General features: G+C 46.8%; 1 protein-coding gene across 2 annotated transcripts in view; it reads right to left on the bottom strand.

Moving 5' to 3' along the window:
• Positions 1 to 3244: 3244 nt before the first annotated feature.
• Positions 3245 to 21482, bottom strand: part of MARCHF8 (membrane associated ring-CH-type finger 8) — a 98538-nt gene continuing 80300 nt past the window's right edge. The window contains exons 4-8 of one of the 2 annotated variants that reach the window (XM_074154460.1): positions 17306 to 17385; positions 16142 to 16987; positions 14011 to 14191; positions 11244 to 11391; positions 3245 to 8212 (exon numbers count right to left, since the gene is read on the bottom strand). In XM_074154460.1, coding sequence (XP_074010561.1) covers positions 7908 to 8212; positions 11244 to 11391; positions 14011 to 14191; positions 16142 to 16987; positions 17306 to 17385 — 1560 coding nt within the window. In that variant the 3' untranslated portion in view covers positions 3245 to 7907. The remainder of the gene's footprint in view (positions 8213 to 11243; positions 11392 to 14010; positions 14192 to 16141; positions 16988 to 17305; positions 17386 to 21482) is intronic. The other variant, XM_074154461.1, reaches the window with a different exon arrangement.

Raw genomic sequence — 21482 nt, 5'->3', positions numbered from 1 at the left:
CCAGCTCTGATCTGAAGTCAGACAGGTCCAAGTTCGTCCCTGAAATAACACCTCTAACTTCTACACCATCTTAATTTGGTCCAGGGCTGCAAGAAAGCTGCTAAGTGGGTTTGATTTAACTTCCCCCCGATTTCTCTAGTGTGTATCAACTGCCTCGGTACAGCCATGAGTGGTCCTGGAAGCACAGTTTCGGGATAAAATGACCCATCGTCTGGCTGGCATGAGAAATACTGACATAGCTAATGCCACGATCAGAATCAGTCCTCTTTTAACACAGTACTTTCAGGAGCAAGGAGTTAAGCATGGAGAGCAAGGCAAGTGGCAAGCCAGGCTCCAGAGAGACCTCAGTTTATCCATTGGAAGGGAACAACGGCACTTTGTGAGTGAATTTGTGATGCTCAAGGGTAAAACACGTGTGAAATACTGCACCCACTCTCTGACAGCTGTGCTTTCTCAGTTGGGATCGAGTCATCAGCCAGAGACATTTCCTATTCTCTCCCAGCCACAAGGATAACTGTTCCCCTGGACAAAGGAACCTGCTGTCCCCGGCACCAGACCCTATGGCTCTCACAGTGACGAATTCTCCCTGCCTTGTTTGCAGGTGGCCTTGGAGACAGAGGGGATTCAGAGCAAACCAGCCCAGCAAGGGGCTCCCAGTAAAATGATCGGGAGGTTAATTTTAGTGAGGTCTTAAAATGTTAAGTATTGCAAGCCTGATTCCTTGAAGCTTGAGGATTTCACCGCCCTGAGCGGTGATGTCCCCTCTCTGCTCCATGCAGCCTTCTGGTTGTTTTATCCAGTTATTTCAAACCCTCCTCTGATGTTAAAGCTTTTGAGAAAACTTCACTCGGCTCCGTAACACTCTCAAGCAAGGTCTCCTCTCTGCTTTCAGCTCCTCTGCCACCAATCTCGCCTTTTCCCTACAACACACTTTAAAAGAGTAGTCTTAAGTTTGCCATCATTTGATCCTGAGAAATATTGCATTTCCAATTATTCTACCCTGCATAATGCGCTGAACTTACTCCCTGTTTCCTTTACCCAGAATTATCTAATGAATTTTGATTTTTAAAAAAAAAAAAAACACTCCCCTGAATCCCTTCTGAATTATATTTCCCTCTCTCTCCATTTAGATGAATGAATTTTTCCTCTGTTCGGTTCTCGTTCTTTAACAAGATATTCTTGCCTGATTTTCTGATGTCATCCATCCATCCATCCATCCCAAAATTGTGAAAAAGCATCCTCTTCTGACTGTCAATCCCCCAATGCCAGAGAGCATCCTACGCATCAGAGACTGATGTAAATCCTCAGCCTAGAGGATTTACAGGAAAAACTGGGACGGCAGGTACACGTTGTGTCACTGCTGGGTACTTCCACGGTCACTCCTGTGACTCACACGCTGATTGTAATCCGGTTCCTCCTACCGCAACCCTCCCTGCCCAGGGACAGGCTGAGAAATAGTGGCAGTGGTGAAAGAGGAAGAGGGGGAAGAGGAAGGAAATTCAGGTTGCACAAGGAGAATGAGTGGAAAGGGCCAAACGCACCGTGATACGTGGCTGGGGAGAGTGACATCCGAAACTGAGGGGGTGGGTGACAGGAGAGCGGTCCACAGGGTGGCTGTGGGAAGAGGGGGGACCGGAGGGGGATGTCCAGTCCCTGCAGGATGAGCTGAGCAGCCGTGCAGCCACAATCCAGGCTGGTGAGACCCTTGGGGCTTGGTTTTCAGGGTCAGCAGCTGGAATTACACCGTTTGACACCTCCGCAGCCTCCAGAAGGCACTCGGGTGGATCTTACCAACCCTGCTGCTGCCCTCCTGCCTCCCCACACCCACCCTCCGCCCTGCTCCGAGAGGCAAGTCATGCTGGTCCCACCAGCCAGGGACCAGTAACTACTCACCAGATGGCTCCAGTTCCTGGGGACCCGCTGAGAAATCCTGCTCCTGGAGTCACGGCTGAGCCACGTGCCGCTGAGCCACTGCTCCGCTCCGCCGTGGAGGTGGACACACTTCACACGGTGACAGCCAGAGTCTTTCAGGTGAAAATGAGGTTTACAAGAGGGAAGAAGTTATTTTATAATTAACTCAAGGTGCCTGAACCCGAGATGAGGAGCACTTTGTGAGCAGCAGCCCGATGGCTGGGCAGGCTCCCTCCTTTAAACCTTCTATCGGCTTTTCATCCCGGAGACCGTCAGTCAAGCAGCGGGCCCTGGAAACGATCTCACCATCTCCCCGGCAGGGTATTGCCGGTGGGTTTGCAAACTTTATGCAAGTAGCTTCATTTACTACAACCGGACCTGCTTCGCTAACGAACACAGGGCAGAACCCTTCGTTTCGCAGGGGAGACACCTCTCTAAGGGCGGCATTAAGGCTTCTTCCCCTTCCTTACCTACGAGAAAATTAAAAAGCTAATCACTCCTTAAAAAGAAATATCAATTAAAAGAGGGGTTTTGAGCCCCCTTGTGTCACAGACACAACTTTCCAGATCCTATATGCTCTTTGGCATTTATGCTTTTGTTACCCGCCCCCTCGCAGCAGCGCAGATCGCTGTCTGCCCTGAGCTGCTGGTGCTAGAAACATATTCAAGAGAAACGGCTGAATCCTTCCTGTCCTGAGGCTCGGTCCTGGCACGAAAACACAGGGAGCGCTGCCATCGTGCCCGTGCCATCGGCAACGAGGGATAAATGCAGCCATCCACCACTCCAGGCTCACACAGAATTATTTTTTCTTTTTGGAGGGGACTCATATTAACGAGCGCCTCCTGCTGCGCATCCCTGCACAGAAACCCATGCGGGAGAGAACCCTCACTTCAGGCACGAAGTAGCAAAGCTCGGTGTCGATTCCAGAAGCTCCAGACTTCAAGGCCCAGAGAAATCCTCCCTCCCCACCTCCTGCGCGGCGCAAGCCTGAAAATTCTCCCCACGAATTCCTGCATCTGAGCCCAAAGCACTTGCACGGTCACATCTTCTCACGGCATCAGGGTCGCCCACTTACTCTGATGGTTAACTATCCCTTTACCATCATCAATCATTTTAACACCAAGTTGTCATGGGATGCTACTCTACATTGGCCCGCTCCACTGAAGACCCATCAAGTTCCATGTTTACGCCAGTGAAAAGTAACTCACTTTGATCATCTTAAGTATTAACCTTAATTTTTCTCTCGTATGGGCCTCTGATGCTTTTTCAAACAAAATGGATACTATAAGGGTTTTGGTTTGTTCTGTTCTTTTTTTTTTTTTTTTTTATAGAAACACTTTATTGCTGCAGTCAATAACCCTGTGTATCACACACAAATAACCAATTACAGTTTAAGAAACTAAAAGTAATTCTTCAAGTGGTAATACTGAGAAAAATGAACATACATGAAAGGATACAAAACTATACATTTAAGTTACTAGAAATTTACTAACTAAAAAAGTTCTGCAGAAGTGTGAAGTGTCCTGTATAAACTATACAACACATGCCAGTGTAAAGTCGTTTAACGTTATACAATTACCTATCTACAAATGTTTTACCTAAACACGAGATCAGCTGCAATTTGTTTTTTTAAACAGTTACCTTCTACACAGAGACAAGTGCTTTCGGTACTCCATCGGAATATACAGACACCGCAATATCTCAAAACTAAAAAGATAATCACAAAAGAAAAGCTCCCGCTTAGAAGTTTTCTTTGCGTATCTAATGAAAATCCAGGCGGCGATACCCTCGCTTTTGTATTTGCCCTGTTTCCCCCATATTTGAGATGTATCCAAGCCAGGATCACCAGCCTCCTCTCCATCTCTGACCGCAATCTCCGACAGCCGACTAACACCCCAAATCTGTATCCGAACAGACCTCAGCTTCAGCAGAAATTTGGAGCCAGGTCCCATTTTGCCAAAGACACTTACCCAGCCAAAGACAGGGCAGAAGCAACGTGGCCGTGTCCGTGGACCACCAGTGGCATCTCCCTTCCTTCCAGCACCTCCGCAAGTGGGATTGATGCCCTGGCTGGTACAGGGGGATGGCAGAAGAGGGCTTGGACAGGGAGTCACTATTGCTTCCCAGGATTTCCCAGGCCCAGCACTTCTCTAACCCCTCGCAGACTTGGCGTAGCCTCCATTGAATCCCTCCCGCTGAAGCAAAGCCCACCTCGATGACCTTCAACCAGAGGAAGCTGTTCCCAGGTCTGGCCATCTCTTCAGAAAACAGGGTAACACTTTAAACGCCACCCCCGCTCCCAAAATAGAGGGTTTTCAGTCAAAGAAAGTCCTGAGAATTCATAGGAATTTAACATCTCGTGATTTCTGAAACTGGAGCAACCTCCTGTGTATCAGAAATACAGGCAGCACCCGCCTCTATTTCTAATAAAATGCATGTTCACGACCTGGCAGACAGACCAAACATGACACGGCAGGGAAATTTCCTTGGCACAGCCGGTGTTTTTTTGGACAGGATTTATTTAAATAGTCAATAGAATGGGAGTCTGGTCAGATGTCTGGAGCACGGGGCATATCAGCAAAGGCTCTGGCAATCTCGGGAAGGGGTTGTGGTAGATGGCATTAAGCCTATATTCCCTCCTTAAATTAAATTCTGGTCTCGGCAAAGTCCCAGGTAACCCAAACTAACTTTAGCCAAGGAACAAGGACTAAAAATAATACAATTCTGACTTCTATTTCAATCATTTCAAAAGGGGCCAGGAGGAAGTGTTGGAAAGCCTGACCTGACAGGGGGTGGTTTTTCCCCTTACTGACGGGAGGGATGGAGCTCACCTGAGCTATAGGATCAGTGCCTCGCAGCTGGAAGCTGAAAACCAAGTCAACAGAATCTCCTCGAGGAGGAAGGAGGAAAAAGCACCATTCAGCCTTCTCACACCATTTGATGGCACCATGGGGAAGCAGAGAGCTGCAGCTCCAGAAGCCCACCGTTACCACCGAGCAAGGATCAGCATGAGAAGCGTGACCAGCATAAATGAAGACCCCCGACAGACGGATCTCTCCTACAGCCCTTCCTGGAATGAGCACTCCTAAGCAGTATAAAGAGTTTAAATATTAGGCCTTAACTTCCATTCAGAAAAGACCTGCTGGGAGAGGGAATGGTTAGCAGCAACACTGGCCAAAACAGCTTCATCCGCAAATATTTTTCCCCAGGTGATTTCCCTGGAGATGATTTTTCTTCCCAAGTTAAGATATGCGGGGGCACAGCATAAAAACCTCAGTATCCTGAATACACTGAACACTACCCGGCCTGTGCCACACGGAGCTTCCAGAACACCAAATGAGATTTCACCACGTTTCACCAAGAACCACCTGTGACAGCCGTGGAACCAGCACATCACAGAGCGCCGTATCGTCAGAACATCGGTGCCCCTCAGGGGCGAGCTGGAGAACAAGCAGGCTTCATACCAGAACTTGGCCAGTTTGTGTTTCACCCACTGGCCACAGATGGGGTGAGAAGATGCCCGGCATCAGTCGGCAGCTGGTTCTGTGCATCTCGCAGACGTGTAAAGCCTCGTGCTCTCGGGCATTTCAGAAGAACATCACGAAGGCGTGCAAGACCTGATATTTAACCCACCTGAGTTTATCCAGTAAATCTTTTCACAGAACAAAACAGAAAACAAAACAAGACAGTGTATTATCTGGGTTCTCACGACAGAAGAGGATCGCCCAGGGCAGAGTTTAGGAAAAGGGGCCCCAGTAATTGCACTTTAAATTATGGCAGGCAACAAACTCTAGCTGTGGACGGCCACGAAGCCTGCTGCCCCGTGACCAGCAGGGTGTGCGGGGTCCGTCTGCCTGTGTCACCCAAGCATGGGACATCCTGACACACAGCATGGTACACAAACCCATGCCAGTGCGCTTCCCCTAGAGGCCTGGGTATCTTCAAACATCTCAAGAAGGTGGTACCGTGTTGTTCATGAAGATCACAGCCACGGAGCTTCAAGCATCAGGTCCCGCAGAGGCCCACACAGGCTTCTCCTCTGACAGCTCTTAGAAACCACCGCTGTGTGTTCTCTTACCATAGTCCCTTCTCTGCCTTCTTTTAAAAGATCAATTTAAAAATAAATTAATATTGCATTTTAAGAAAAAAAAAAAAAAAAAAAAAATCACCCATCTCTTACTGTTATTCTTTGGGAAGCCTTAAAGCAACTTCTTTTATTATGACAAAAACTTGCTCGATGAAAGTTGTACTTGAAAAAGACTAAGTAAAACCCGAACCAGAGCCGGGGATTTAATTCAGTATCTTGACACATAAACTTTTACCGAACTGAGGGGTCCAGGCAACTCCTGCTAAGACCAGCCAGAAGATTATCATTGACTTTATGGAGATTTAGAGAAGGCGCAGGTGGAGAAAGTGGGTTTTCAAGTGCAGAGGCCTCAGGTGCTGACTTTAGGTGAGGCTTCGCTTCTGCTCCGGTCGCATCAAGGCTTTGGTTAAAGGAGGGCTTGGAGCTGGAGGGGGAGCTCAGGGACGCAGGTCGGTCGAGCAAATTAACTGCAGACACTCCAGGCTTTGGCAAAACTCTGCCTAAAAGCCCCGCAAACGAGTTTTAAAGCTGCCCCTCTCTCTTTTCTTTGAGGCCGCCGGATTAAAAAGCCAGTCCCGAATTCAACAGCACAGGCGAACCAATTCCCTGACCACGTAACGCATCACACCAGGACTAAAACCAGGCAGGTATTTCAAAACTCATCCACTTAACGCAACATTTACTTCCTAGACCACGAGGTCAGCATCTCTTCTGACAACATCAAATTCTTGGTTAATTCACACATGACACAGCACTAAAGAAGGAAAACCAATTTCAGCTGTATTGACTAAGGATCTTTTTTTTGGTTTGTTTTTTTTGGTTTTTTTTTTTTTTCCATAACAGTTCACATTTTTACCGATATAGCAACAAACCCTTTCGCCAATGGTTTGGAATGAAAGTTCCATCGGGTTGTGTTGATGGTCTGACCTGTTAAAAACAAAACAAAACAAAACAAAACAAAACAAAACAAACAAAAAAAACCCAAAAAAAAAAGCAAACCCAATCCCCAAAACAGAGCCTTGAAACCAAACGCTGTGCACATCCACTGCTCCCCGTACACAAGTCACAAGTGCAATACCCTCCGAAAAAAAAAATTGCTTCTCAAAGGAAACCCAAAGAGGCAGAGGTTTTTTTAGTGTTATGTTTAGTAAGATAGTGTGGGCATGTGTCGGAAACCACAGGTTGGAATTTTTTTTAATTTTTTGGGGTTTTTTCTTATAAGGCAAGAGGTTTACGTTCCAGAAGAATATATGGGGTAAAAGAACGAAGAAATGTTTCGAAAATGACACATTCTTTCAAGTTTCATTCTCATTTGACATACATATTACAAAATAAAGATTTTTTTTTTTTTTAAAAGTGCTATATGCTTTGTAAGTCTCATCACGATACGTAAAGCAAAATTTTAACACCTGCTGCCTAAAACAAAATGTTAGTGGCAGTGTTAGCGGCAGATTAGACTCTAGGGCTCTCATTTCCCTCGGTGTCTGGGACAACCTCCTTCATCATGCTTAAAGAACAGACAAACAGACAAACCAACCCCACTTTACACATATTCCAGAATAATTTAGAGTCATCTTCTAAAGTAACAGACTCCGTGAAGTTGATGGCAGTTCGCTGGCGGCTCTGCTCGATGCCAAACCCTTCTAACCCAGGATCCTGTGGCTCCTGGATGGGCCGGTACGAGAGACAAAACGTCGAGAGGTATGAAACCGCGATGACATTGATGCGCCAAAGGGATTTAAAAAAAAAATTCCGACGAAAAAGAAATGTAAAAAAAAAAAATAATAAAAGAATTCATCCGCCAGCCCTCAGCTGTTAGCCGGTTTTAAAAAGGTAGAGCAGTTTGCAAGTAAACAAAGGTATTTTAAATCTTTGAGGATGTACAGAAAACACCCCTCCCACCCGGCAATCACACGTGAAGGATTTCTGCAGCAGAGTCTTCTGGCTCTGTGTAATGCGAAGAGTTTGTGTCTGAATGGTGAACCCCAAGCATTTCTTTACTTTCAAAGTTTGGCTCCATTAGTGCAGGTTTTTCAAAAATATTCTTTTTGCTTGTTTCCGGACAGTTTTGTACATATATTACTCGGTTATAAGCTTTAAGTCTTTTCCACAGCTGTACGTACACTTTGCATTGCACATACATGAACAGAAGTCCTCCAGTGAAACCAATAGCCACAACCACCAGCTTAGTCCAAAATGGCCATTCTAGAATCCCTGGAAAAAAAGGAAATTAAAAAGGAAAAAGAAAAAGGATTGGGTCAGTATCTGCTGGACTACACTGGATCCCTTAAAAACATCTTTTAAGGAAATTGTCACAGAGTTTGGGCCACGCAAACTGTTGTTATTCTGCCATTTTTCTTGATTGGCCTTTTTTTCCCCCCCTTCGAGTCAAACACATGCAGATTTTTTACTTCATACATCACATTTATTCTCACCCAGAAGGAAAAACAATGATCCTCTGTGCTGAACAAGGTCTCAGGCACAATCACAAACAGAGTCAAGGCAACAGCCAGTAATAAGTTTAGGTCCTTTTACATTTGTTTTTAAATGAAAATTGGATCAGATTATGAAAGGGATTGTATGGCATGGTTCCCTCTCCACAGCAGGAGGCTGAAGTCAGTGACCCAAGAAGTCTGTTCCACTCCGTGATCACATAGGACGTGGAGCCATAGTCTTTAAACTCATAAGGGACCGATTGTTACCATCTAGATTGACACGTTCGTTACACAGACTGTCCAATTTTATCTGCATCAGCCCCAGTAACCTGTATTTCAAACCAGAGCATCTCTTCTGATGCACAACTGCAGGTGATGGAGATGCTGAAGCATTCTGGTGAGTTTACCCTCCCTATTAAAAATGACCACCACTACTTTTCCTGAATTTATCTAGCTTGAACTTTTAGACGTTGAATCTTGTTACATCTCTATCAACTTTTAAACGAGAAACTATTAATTTTATACATCTCCTGCTTACATTGCTCCTGTACCCACCCAATTCCTCTCCTCTTTACAGATAAGCAGCATCACAAGGTGGATATGAAACAGTGCTGAATCACCCGCTATCCGCTGTCTCCGAGAATAAAATCACGGTCTCCCAAGTATTCCAAGTGTTTACCAAGACACAGGTCAGTGTTCTTTTGGAAATACACGGTAGCGTGGGAGGAATGGAAACATTTTAGGCCCGAAATATAGAGGGCACTGCAGTGTGACTACTGATGAATTCCCACTCGTGATTAATACCTGAACGCCTGATTCACAGGTGAGCAATCTGATGCCATCTGTAGCCGTGACAGCACATAGTTGCCCCTGTGGAGACGTGAATATGTACCCACACACGCTCCCCATACCCCTCAGCTCATTACAGCACTCCCCAGATTGAATATCCAAATGAAGGGAGCGAAGGCAGCATTGGAACAAGTACTAACTATTCACACTGAACCTCCCATTCGCGGTGATCTGATCTCTTTCTTGGCTAAAATAACCTGGAGAGAATAAATCTTTGAAAGCATAGGCTTTTCATTACCATATGGTAACCTTACACTGAAAGGCCAACAATTTTCAGCATAGATGGAAGAGATGGGTTCGGATGGAACAGAAACGCAAAGATTTCATTCCAAGCAGCTCCCCGGCTGAAGTCATGAACGATCCAACTACAGCCCAGATGAGAAATGATCAGTTTGAAGTATGGATCTGCTCTGAAGACACTGTAAACGGCTCTGTGGATCTGCAGGTTCACTGATGCTCAGCTGCCTCCCCAGATGACGGATGCCCCATCCCTGGAGGGGTTAAAGGCCAGGCTGGATGGGGCTTTGAGCAACCTGGTCTGGTGGGAGGTGTCCCTGCCCATGGCAGGGGGTTGGAATGAGATTGTCTTTAAGGTCCCTTCCAACCCAAACCATTCTATGATTCTATGATGCTCTTCAATCAGCAGCAAAACATTTTCCAACTGTGAGTTCAACTGGCACGCAATGCTCTGTGAGCAAGGACAAACTGCTCACAGAGGGATGCCCATCCCTTCCATCCCCACCTTCAGGGACACCTCAGCTTCCCAAAAAACAGTTCTATGATGGATGCAAATTCGCAATCCAGGACACCCAAGGTAAAGGAATTTAAATTTGGTGAGTTTACAGCCGGCACACTAAAGAAAAACCTTCTATTCAAGGAGCAGAGATGTCCCTGCAGTGGGGCAGCAGCCACCACATGAACTGCAGTGAACCTTATCTCAGTTGCATGAACTGGAGTTCTAAGAATCAGGCTGAATTTCTACTGCTTCAGGCACAACTGCTCAGAAAGATTTCTCCAGTCTAATGTGGCTCTCACAGGAAACTTGTGCTAACCCACCCCACAGATGACCAAGTAGAAAGAAAACCCTGTTCACCCTGATTTACCTCAAAGATTTGGATTTAGGTTCCTCTCACTGCTTCTCTTTTTAAAAACTCTTCTGGTTTTGCTCAGTTAAAAGGTAGCCATAGCAGCAAACAAATGCCTACATCCTCATCTGCTCAGTAAGTGTTCCAATTCAAAATCAAATTAGCTAAGGCAGTGCAATTTTGTTTCTGGCTACAGTGGATTAGCTCTGGTATCTGTGCACTTCACAAGGGCACACTAAATTGACTTGAAATAGGCTTAAAAAGCACCCACAGATGAACTTACTCTGATTTAACTAAACCAGGGCTATAAACATCTCTCTGATGAGGAAAGGCTGAGGGACTTGGGTCTTTTTAGTCTGGAGAAGAGAAGACTGAGGGGGGATCTCATCAACGCCTATAAATACTTAAAGGGAGGGTGTCAGGAGGATGGGGCCAGTCTTTTTTCAGTGGTGCCCAGGGACAGGACAAGAGGGAACAGGCACAAACTGGAACACAGGAAGTTCCACCTAAACATGAGGAGGAACTTCTTTCCTGTGAGGGTGGCAGAGCCCTGGAAGAGGCTGCCCAGAGAGGTGGTGGAGTCTCCGTCTCTGGAGACATTCAAACCCCCTTGGACACGTTCCTGTGCACCCTGCTCTGGGTGACCCTGCTCTGGCAGGGGGTTGGACTGGATGATCTCCAGAGGTCCCTTCCAACCCCTACCATTCTGTGATTCTGTGATTTTACACCTGTGTTTTTCAACCAACCCAACCTCAGGCTAAAGCTGACGAGTCTGAATATAAATATTACCTGCGCACTCGTGCTCCGCATCCTCTCTGCATTCAGGATAAATAATTATTCCAAGAGACTAAGCGGGAAGATAAGCAAGTAACATACCAGTCGTCTGTCCCTGTTTGATCTCCTCCGCTGTCCTGTCTATGAGGACGTAGAGAGACCAGACGACGCAGGTGATGGCAATGATATGGAATGTTACGGAGCATACGATCTTCCTCCTCTCGCTGGCCGTCATCTGCAGCTTCTCCCACTGCCGAGAAACCCAGAAGCAGAGCAAGAGATTAAGCGTTTACTGCAGTTACTAGAGAGCAGGAAAAGAGAACACTGATAAGAACAAAAACCAGGCAGGAGACCGGTTTCCTCCGAAGATGGATTTTAAAAGTCAGATGGGATTATTGCTCTGAGAACAGCACGTGTGTGACGGCGGGCAGCCCACCTTGGGCTTTCACTCAGTCTTCACTCACATTTAACACTACTTACAGCAGCGACACCCGTATTTTATTTTCAGTTTCAAGTGCACTTAAAGATACATGTCCTAAGAATATACACTAGAACTGGACAGCTTTTCTAAGTGAAAGGAGGCAGCAAATTAAATCCCTGGACCTGCCTCTATCCATAAAGTTCATACAGCCCAAATAGAAACCCCAAAGTCAGGTTGCAGTCATTTAGGAAAGCTACAAAGAAACTAGACAATTAGTATAGATGCAAGGAATTGTTCAAAACCAGCTTTTTTTTTTTTTCACCTCAGAGACCTGGAAGCTTTTTTTTAAATAATTTTTTTTTGGCAATTTCCCCTATGTATATGATACAAGCTTTTGCATGTGGGTTATGCACCCCTTGGCGTGTCTGCCTGGAACAGAGAGTTAAGACGGGTTTTTCTCACACTTTCACAAAATATAGGCTGGGGCACATAAGCTTCTCATACGTACCTGTCTGTTTCTAGAGAGGTGCATTTGATGTCTCCTAGAATAATTTGCAGAAGGACTTTGAAAATGAGGTGTTTACTTTTGATAGAAAGCATAAATTAATTAATTTGTCAAAATGTAAGTGTGTGAAATCTATTTGTGAATGCTCTTACAGAGCCACAGGGACTTGTATTTTGATTAATTTGCATTTCTCCTTTCTGTTCCACAGCTTGAGCTCCTCCGCTCTCCTGTGAACTGCTGGCTCCACAGCCACCACACCAACTCGTACCATCTCATCTCCTCAAGAGACACGACTGCACAGCAAAAGAGAAGATAATTCTGCAAACTATGCACAGGCCCAGAGAGGAAACTAAAATCTATAGGTCCCTCCTGCATTATTCCGATGACACAGCATGTGGCATTTCCCAATTACAATAGTCAGCATTTCTGGGCTTTTAAAGTGTTGTTGAACCACAAAAAATATCAGCTGAAAATTTAGATTTAATGTCTTTTCTTTTTCCCCCATTGAAATTTTAAAACAAAGCATCCTTCTCTTGTCTCCCCCCATCTTCACTTAAATCGTGATACATTTTTTTTCTCATCCTCTTCCCTGAGTAACTTGGTGTTTGAACAGACCAATGCACTCTGCTGTGACACAACCTTGAGACGCTGAGGATGTTTAGTTCCGTTTCCACCCTACAGACAAGCACAAACCCTGTTATTTGTCCCATCCTGTTCATAATCACCAGTTTCGGACAGTTTTCTCCTGACTGACAGGCTACCATAACGGCTGAGTTGAAGATACAGAGGCAGCTCATCTTCTGGCTGCAGCTGAACCTCTACGAGATTCTTTAGATGTATTTAAGAGGTGAATTCCTTCTCCTTCTCTTTATAGCTCTGTCCCTACCTTCTGGCATCTGGTCTCTTTCCCACAGGTGACCTTGTTCAGATATAACTAACGATGCTGAGGGATTCATTTCTGACGATGCCCAACAGCTTTTTCTCACAGGGCACAAATATTCAGAAAATGTTTCCCACCCACTCCAGGCAGAGAAAGCACAGAAAAGCCAGCAGCCAACGGCCACCTACAGCAACTCTCTTTACTTGGGATTCCCTAGAGTAATTCCTTTAATATCCCGTGGCTGGGCTGTGCGAAGTATTGTCTGTGCAGATAACAGAGCCTATGACGACGGCCAATATTGCAGCTCAGAGGTACTGTGCTCTGTGCCAAGGGGCTACCAAGGAAAAATCTGCAGTTCTTAGAAGGCAAGGATTCACCGCAGACCTAAGTAGAGGTCATCCTCTCATCCTGTCAACCAGACACACTAAGCTATATACTTTGCTGATTGTATATCTCCGTAAAAAGCACCAAGAAGTGTTTGAAATCTGCTCTATTTTCTCCTGGGAGTCACTTTTAGGAACTGGACAAGTTCTCGTAACAGATTTTGGATGGCTGCAGCGTGGACTTCCCACTCCACATATATTGGCCTTCCAGTCCCTAAAAGGGGCTACAGGAGAGATGGGGAGGGACTCTTGGTCAGGGAGGGGAGTGACAGGACAAGAGGGGACGGTTTTAAATTGAAAGAGGGGAGATTTAGATTAGATACGAGGAAGAAATTCTTTCCTGTGAGGGTGGTGAGACACTGGAACAGGTTGCCCAGAGAAGCTGTGGCTGCCCCATCCCTGGAGGTGTTCAAGGCCAGGTTGGAGGGGGCTTTGAGCAACCTGGTCTGGTGGGAGGTGTCCCTGCCCAGGGCAGGGGGGTTGGAACTGGATGATCTTTAAGGTCCCTTCCAACCCAAACCATTTTATGATTCTGTGATTCTAACCTATACCAGACTTACTAAGGAGCCCCAGAAACATGATAAATAGGTGTGGGGCACTCATGGGGAAGGGTTGCCTCTTTTCAGAGTGGATCTGTGCCTAACGAAGCCTTTCCCTGGGGAAGCGGGTCTCGTCCCTACCTTTCGCAAAGGCTTCAGCTTTGTCTCCATGATGAACTCGTACTTGCAGAGCTCGCAGCACCGCGTGTCCGAGCTCTTGATCCACTGCTGCAGGCAGGCCTGGTGCACGAAATGAAGACTTCCCGTGCAGTGACAGGGGGTAATCAAAGGGCTCTCATCGTCTCCTTCGCAGTGACATATCCTGGATCAGAAGCAAAGCTGCTCATTAGGAGAAGAGGAAGCAGAAGGGAGGTGGGGGAGGCATGTAATATCTGTGATCACACGCAGCCATCCCGCTGAGGAATCCTGAGACATACATATCAAAGGGACGCGTTCCACAAAGGAGCTAAAACTAAAGAACTCCGTCGCTGAGCAAGCACACACACAGGCACAAAATAACTGAGCACAGACACCAGGCAGCTGCTTTCCAACAGATGAGGCGGACACGTGGAGCCTGACAGAAATGCGGTACCCCAAAAGGGAAAAAAAAAAAAAAAACAAGGGAAGAAATGACAAGGCTTCATCCAGAACAACAGCACTTAACTGAAAACAGCATTTAAACAGGACAGACAGCACTTCCCAAGACAAAAGATGCATAGAGAGGTGCAGCTACTCATGGATTACGATCTGAAACAGAAGATAAAACAAAATTCCCAAACCCATGGTGAAACAGCCCACCCCTGTATCACGAAGAGTTAATTTAGACAGCCTAGGAGTGATTATTTCTAGTGCCAATTGCTGAGAGACAGATCCACACTGGAAAGCACTGAATCCTCCCCAAAATACACCTACTCTAAATGGACTAGTGGTTTTGCTCTCCGATTCCAGCTTCGCAAGGAGCTGCTAAGGAAGCATCAGCTCTGCAGAATTCCCCGTTTCCATCCCAGCTCAAGCGTGCAGAGGGCAAGGACACCCGATACAGCGTTACTAACAGGTGCTGCCATTTGATTTCCAGCTTCAATTTATACACACAGCCCTTGGGTTGCACCAAACATCATCACCCACTCCTTCTAACCACGTAGGAGAGGCCATGAATTGAAAGGAGGGGGGGGAGAGGATGGATAAGGAGCTTGGGGAATGAATATACGTTACTAAGCATATGTGAAGCACGTCCTGGCCCGCTGCCACCCCTGTCTAATACTGAAATCTCTTGACTGATGTGTAGCATCTTGCCTCTTGCGACCTTGCTGAGAGCTGGCAAGTGGAAATGAGGGAGTGGGCGGATGGCAACAGCGGCTTGTTGATGACAAGCCAGCACAGAGCTAGATTTTGCTGGTAATGAGGGGGAAAAATCAAAATAATATTGGCAAGTAGTAACAAAGGCAGCTTCGGAAAGTGCCATCAGGGAGGAGAAAGATTAGGATAGTAAAATGCTAGGTAGAGGGATGGGACATTTGCTCCTGTACTTGGTGACTCCTGCTCCTCGGCTGCATTTTGGAGCCGGGACGGGGCACACCTGCAGAGAAGTCACCATGAAGACAGTCCAGAGCTGGCTGATGATTAATCCTCTTTAGCTGGAACTAGGACACCCATCCTTTTTGGGACCTCACACTACGGACATCCCACGGGCCCACCACTAACACCCAGCCCTCAGATCCCCCTTTCGACTAAGGCATCCAGAAAGCCCTTTAAAAAAAAGAGTGCGGTGGGATACAAACTATGAGGAAAAGATGAAAAAAAAAAAAAAAAAAAGTATCTTGAGCTACATTGACCTGATCTCAGCAGCAATTTTCAAACAGTCTGTTTTCCTCCTGACTCCCCACCCTCTGACCAAACCAGCAGTGACGGTCAGGACAACACAGCGCCCATTAAAAGCTAAGACACGTTCACCTTGGCCTTTAGTTCTCTCATGATATTCCCAGTTTGGGCACTGATAAGAGAAAAAACACCATCTCAGAACCTCCAAACCCCAAACCGAATTGCAATTTATTTGACTCCAAAGGAAATTCTTTTGCTTAGTAGCCTTGTTAAGTGCATCAGAGGGGTGCGGGACAGCAGAGAGAAGGCCGCATGCTGCGAATCGCAGGTATTAAAGCAAGGCGACAGGGTGACAAGGAAAGACAAGACACGGCACAAAGGCAGGGGGGGAAGCAGAAGGGTCACCACCGCACGTGGGAGGGCTCGGAGGTCGGCGGTTCTCTGGTCAACCAACCTGCAGGTATCCCCCGATGTGGACACAGGGGAGAGAGGGGGGAATTTTTCTGAGAGGGGGGAAGGACAGTCAAGGTCACTGTCCTTCTCAACGGAACAGAGCGGGGCCCGCTGCTCTTTTGTTCTCAGTTTCACGGAGGTGCTGTCCTCAAAGACGTCGTCGTCTCCCATGTCATCGGAGCAGAAGTCAGTGCTCTCCACCAGCACGCTGGAGGACTTCTCCGCTTGGAAGTGACTGGAATAGCTCTCCAGCTCATGGAACTTATGCAGGCTGCTGGTGCTGGAGGTGTGGGAGAAGGAAAAAAGGTAACGCAGCAGTTTTTTGCTCCTTGAGGTGTCATAGTCCACTTTGTCCTCCAGCAAGGGGATATGCACAGCGCTGTGGTTCTCGGCTCCTCCCGAGGCGCTCGAGTAGTTGGAAAGGGAAGGGATGTAGGAGTGCTTAGAATTGCTAAAAGAAAGAGGCCTGAGACTGAGCGGTTTCCTCTCTTTAAGATGAAATTTGTTAATCCTCAAACACTGCTCTTGAGCCGGGATCAGTTTGCCTTCCGAGCGCGTCCGCTCCACGTAGTCAAAGCACTCGCTGGTGCCCTGCGCCTTCTGGTCCACGTCGTTGAGGGACTTGGAGAATTTCAGGGCGCGGGTGGGCTTTACGTTCTTAGCAGACCTGAGCGCCTGGCCCCGATCCTGCCCACGGGAGTTTCTCTTGGCCGCGTGTAAGGCGTCCTGACAGATTACTGTCACAGTGACCCCTTGTGTCAGGGGGCTCTGGCAGTGAGGATTTTTCAAGACAACAGCGGACTGCACTGGACTGTGATGACAACACTCAGAAAACACTGCACTGGAACTGCATGCAGAACAGTGGAATAAAAGCACAGAAAGTGAAAAAAAAACCAAACCGATTACGTAAGAGAACACGTATAATTAAAAGCGAAGAGATGAGAATTACGGCTAGGGTGGGAAGGGCAAACATAGCGGGGCCGAACAGTCAGTGGGATTCAACGAAGCGGTGTTAGACAGCAGTCGAGTCAAACAAATGGGACGTCTCAAATGGGAACCCCCACATCGCTTACTTCCCCGTACACATGTGCTTTTTCAGTGTGGGTTTTGCTTAATTTGGACCTCGCACGGGCCTGACTGTAGCCACACAAACAACAGACTTTACCTGCAGATGTCCTGGTTGGATGGGGTAACAGAAGTCCGAGAGAAGCTATGGGGGGCAGAGATGGAGGTTGGACTTCCAGCCTGCAGTGAAATTAAAACAAACAAACAGCAAGTCACAAGTGGGAAGAGTTTTTAGTACGCACAGCAGTCACCTTCAGTGTTAAACACAGCATATGGAGGCAGATATCGCTCTATATCAGATGCTCAAGGGCCAGTCGCAAGGAAGTGGCTTTACTGTAAAACACTAAAAAGGGAGCTCAAGCAGCCTCTTCCCTGGAAAAGCAGTAATCAGATCAGAAATGTTTCCTCCCAAGGTCACACGCGGCCATCTCTGGTGCGGAACCTGCCAGCTGTCAAACATCGCACGAAACAATAGCTCAGGAAATGAGCAACGCTACAGTAATTAGAATAATTAGATGGAGGTGTGTGTATAGACTAGTCGGAATTTAGCTTCCTCACAATAGCTCATCCTTCCACTTGTAATGATGTCAAGAGATTAGAGGCTTGGGTTGGTTATTTTTTTCTGTTTCACGAGGCAGTAATTCAGTAACTCAGACACTGCTTGGGGCTTATTTTCCATCCTGGCATATGCACACGAGCACCACCTGCCAAACCAGACCATTCCCCAAAGTACTCTTTGGACTTCGCGAGGCCTTTCATCCTCCTCTTCCTCTTGACAGCGTCTTCCACCTGCTTGGAGAAGAGGTGCAGCAGCAGTCACATTCATAAGACCCACCAAGAGCACAGTGAGAAGTAGAATAACTGAAGAATTCAGCTGAATTAACTCAAAAAGATAAAGCATATTGGCATATTTAACGCTTAACAGACAAGCCTCCAAAAATCAATATGGTGAGAATGATCATTGTCTCAGAGCTGGGACTTGATGGGCTGTTATTACAGGCCTTTCCTGATGCTATGTTCTGTGGGACACTAACAGAAACTTCTCGACTCTTCCTGGAGGTCTCTTCAATTCTAAACTTCATTTATTAAAAGCCCCTATGTTGTATTTAAACAAGGTGGCTGCAGGCTTTTACACTCTCATAACAAAAGCAAGTCCCTCATCACACAACACACTCTTCTTCCTTGGCGAGAGAAGACGGGTACGCAAGGACACACACACACTACTTTATAAATACAGATACAACCATCATCTTCCGATTTACAGGACTCATCTGTTAAGGTTTTGTTTCTCTACCCAACAGCACTGCAGCGAGCAACGTATCTGGCCTCACGCTGGCATGTCCCAAGCCTGAAAAAACAGGTATCCATTTGCCACTGGGTCTGCAAGAGTCGAGGGCAAGACTCCAACACACACCTCTTGATCCGCAGGAAGACTCTGTAACTTATTTCACAGAATGATATGGGGTTGGAAGGGACCTCTGGAGATCATCTAGCCCAACCCCCCTGCCAAAACAGGTCCACCCAGAGCAGGGTGCACAGGAATGTGTCCAGGCGGGTTTTGAATGTCTCCAGAGACAGAGACTCCACCACCTCTCTGGGCAGCCTCTTCCAGGGCTCTGCCACCCTCACAGGAAAGAAGTTTCTCCTCACGTTTAGGTGGAACTTCCTATGTTCCAGTTTGTGCCCGTTCCCTCTTGTCCTGTCCCTGGGCACCACTGAAAAAAGACTGGCCCCATCCTCCTGACACCCACCCTTTAAGTATTTATAGGCGTTGATCAGATCCCCCCTCAGTCTTCTCTTCTCCAGACTAAAAAGACCCAGATCCCTCGGCCTTTCCTCATAAGAGAGATGTTCTAGTCCCCTCATCACCTTTGTGGCCCTCTGCTGTACCCTCTCCAGCAGTTCCGTGTTCCCTGTAGGATTTCCCACCCTACCCAGCTAAATACACGCATAGAAAAATCCCCAAGAGAATAACCTTGGGCGAGAAAACAAGCTGACCTATGTTATATGATTGCGACGAAACAAATTAAAGACCAATTATTAGCTTTGTCCTGGAAACTATGGTTTTTCCCGTTTTACACCACTTGCATGTGCTGATGATAGACGATGCTGATCATACAGTGAGATGAATTCAGGTATCACTCAGAAATTTGTTCTCTATTTAATGCTTAACCTCTCCTAAAAGCAAGTACCTCCCTGACTTCAAATCATCTCTTTTAAAACGAGTTTGTGCGGTAATTACTTTTTTTTAAAGAAAGACTGACAAGTTAGTGAAAGACCTGACACACTATAATCTGCTGCTGTAATTATGCAAATGCAACTTAGTAAGACTGAAATGATGAATTATTTAAAAAGACATATTTAGCAATCTTCTAAAAACAAAATATTGAACCAGTAAAGCAGCATGTTGCATTCTGCCATGGAAACAGAGCCATATAGTGCTGGAAATGGAGGCACAAATCAATTAATAAATCTGTCTCGGGTTTTATTTTATAAGCAAATCACAGAAGGTAACCTGCTTAGAATGAATCCGATCTCTCTACTCCTTCACTTTAGCAATGAAGCTTTTGAAAAAAAAAAAAAAGAGGGGTATATATGATGTGAGTGTCTAATAGCAGATGAGTAGATTCAGTGATCCAAAATTTCCCTTCCGAAACCACGTTCCTGGTTTCTTGATCCACTGGCACCAAGACAGCGCCAAAGTCTTGCCTCTTGGGAAATCGAGAAGCTGGGACAAACAAGAAATTGTGGAATTTCATTTGCATTTCATGCTTACTATTCCCTTTTTGTTCAGGACAGCTTGCAAAAACCCCACATCTGAGGCACGCTTCCTTTTCCTCCTCTTTTCCTGCTCCGGTACAGGAACTCCTTTGCTCCGTCTTTATACATAATGCAAATACAACCAAAATAGGAACAGAAGCTAACACGCTTGGAAAGGCACCACAAAGCGGAACAACAAAACACTGGAGGAAGTTTCGCCCCCACCCTGGGTTTAAGCTCACGTAAGCTGTGGGGGCCACCAAAAGCCACGGCTCAATGAGCCTCCAGTCTCTCGGTCCATCCCTCCTTTCCTTCCCACGCTTTTTGCTGGTGGAACTATTTACCCAGCTGCATCGCAAATCAGATGAGGATGGCGAGGTGAGGTAGAACTAACCACTTCTTTGACTGAGCTTGTTTAACACCAGTCACTTCCCCAGCTTCGGGTGCCGGAGGAACATCAGTCCATTAGGGCAACGAGCCTCCAACGGCGAGGCACAACTCAACGGCAAGACAAGAGCACAGTAAAATGCAAACTGCTGCCAAGAGCCCAAGATATAAGTTCTGCCAGTCCTAGAAGCAGAGATGCAGGCAGCACCAGTCCACACCAGTCCATCTGGGTTTACTGACTCAGATACAGCAGCCATCTGCTGTATCCGAGAGGTGCCTCAGATACCTAAGATCAGCCTGAGAGGTGCCTCAGAAAAGAAGAAACCTGGTGGCCTTGGGCCAAGAGAAGGGCAAAGAAGAGGCAACGTGATGGGTGGACGCAATAGAGAGGTGGATCCAGCTAGCCTGGAGCTCTGAGGTTGCTCCCACGCGAGGCTCAGCTCTGAAGAGGCTGGGAAAATAAGCAAAGCCTTCAACTGCTCTGTAGCTTCTGGTGCACACACCATCCTCAATGCCCCACCAGCAGCACCTTGGCTGGACTGGCTACTTACAGTGGAGACAATGGTAACAGGTTTTAAAGCATTCCTTGTCACAGGGGGGTTGTGCCACGCTCATTATGTGGTAGGCGACCTAAGCCTCAACCCTTCTAACTCCATTTGCTGAATCTCTGTGGACTTTCATGCCCTTCAAATGAAGGAATATCATCACCTCCAACGACAAGCCCCAGGAGTTATGTGCTAGCAAGTTACCCTGAACAGCCAGACTAGTTGCCTAAAATAGCTCAGGACTAAAGGTCAATAGTTAGTTAATTATGTATATTGACATTCCCATCTACTGCAATTCAGTGAGGTCACAGCGTGGCCTTCTGCAATGGTGGGCAGATAATGGCAGTGACTCTGAAGGCAGCAATCCCTGGAGGTGATTCTACCCCTCTGCTCTGCTCTGGTGAGATCCCACCTGGAGCACTGTGTCCAGCTCTGGAGTCCTCACCACAGGAAGGACACGGACCTGTTGGAATGGGTTCAGAGGAGGACACGAAGATGATCTGAGGGCTGGAGCACCTCTCCTATGAAGACAGGCTGAGAGAGTTGGGGGGGTTCAGCCTGGAGAAGAGAAGGCTCCAGGGAGAC

Source organism: Numenius arquata, chromosome 10, assembly GCF_964106895.1.
Source record: "Numenius arquata chromosome 10, bNumArq3.hap1.1, whole genome shotgun sequence".
In the NCBI taxonomy this organism is placed as follows: Eukaryota; Metazoa; Chordata; class Aves; order Charadriiformes; family Scolopacidae; genus Numenius; species Numenius arquata.
The sequence above is the reverse complement of the archived record's forward strand: the minus strand, read 5'-3'. Positions and strand labels throughout refer to the sequence as shown.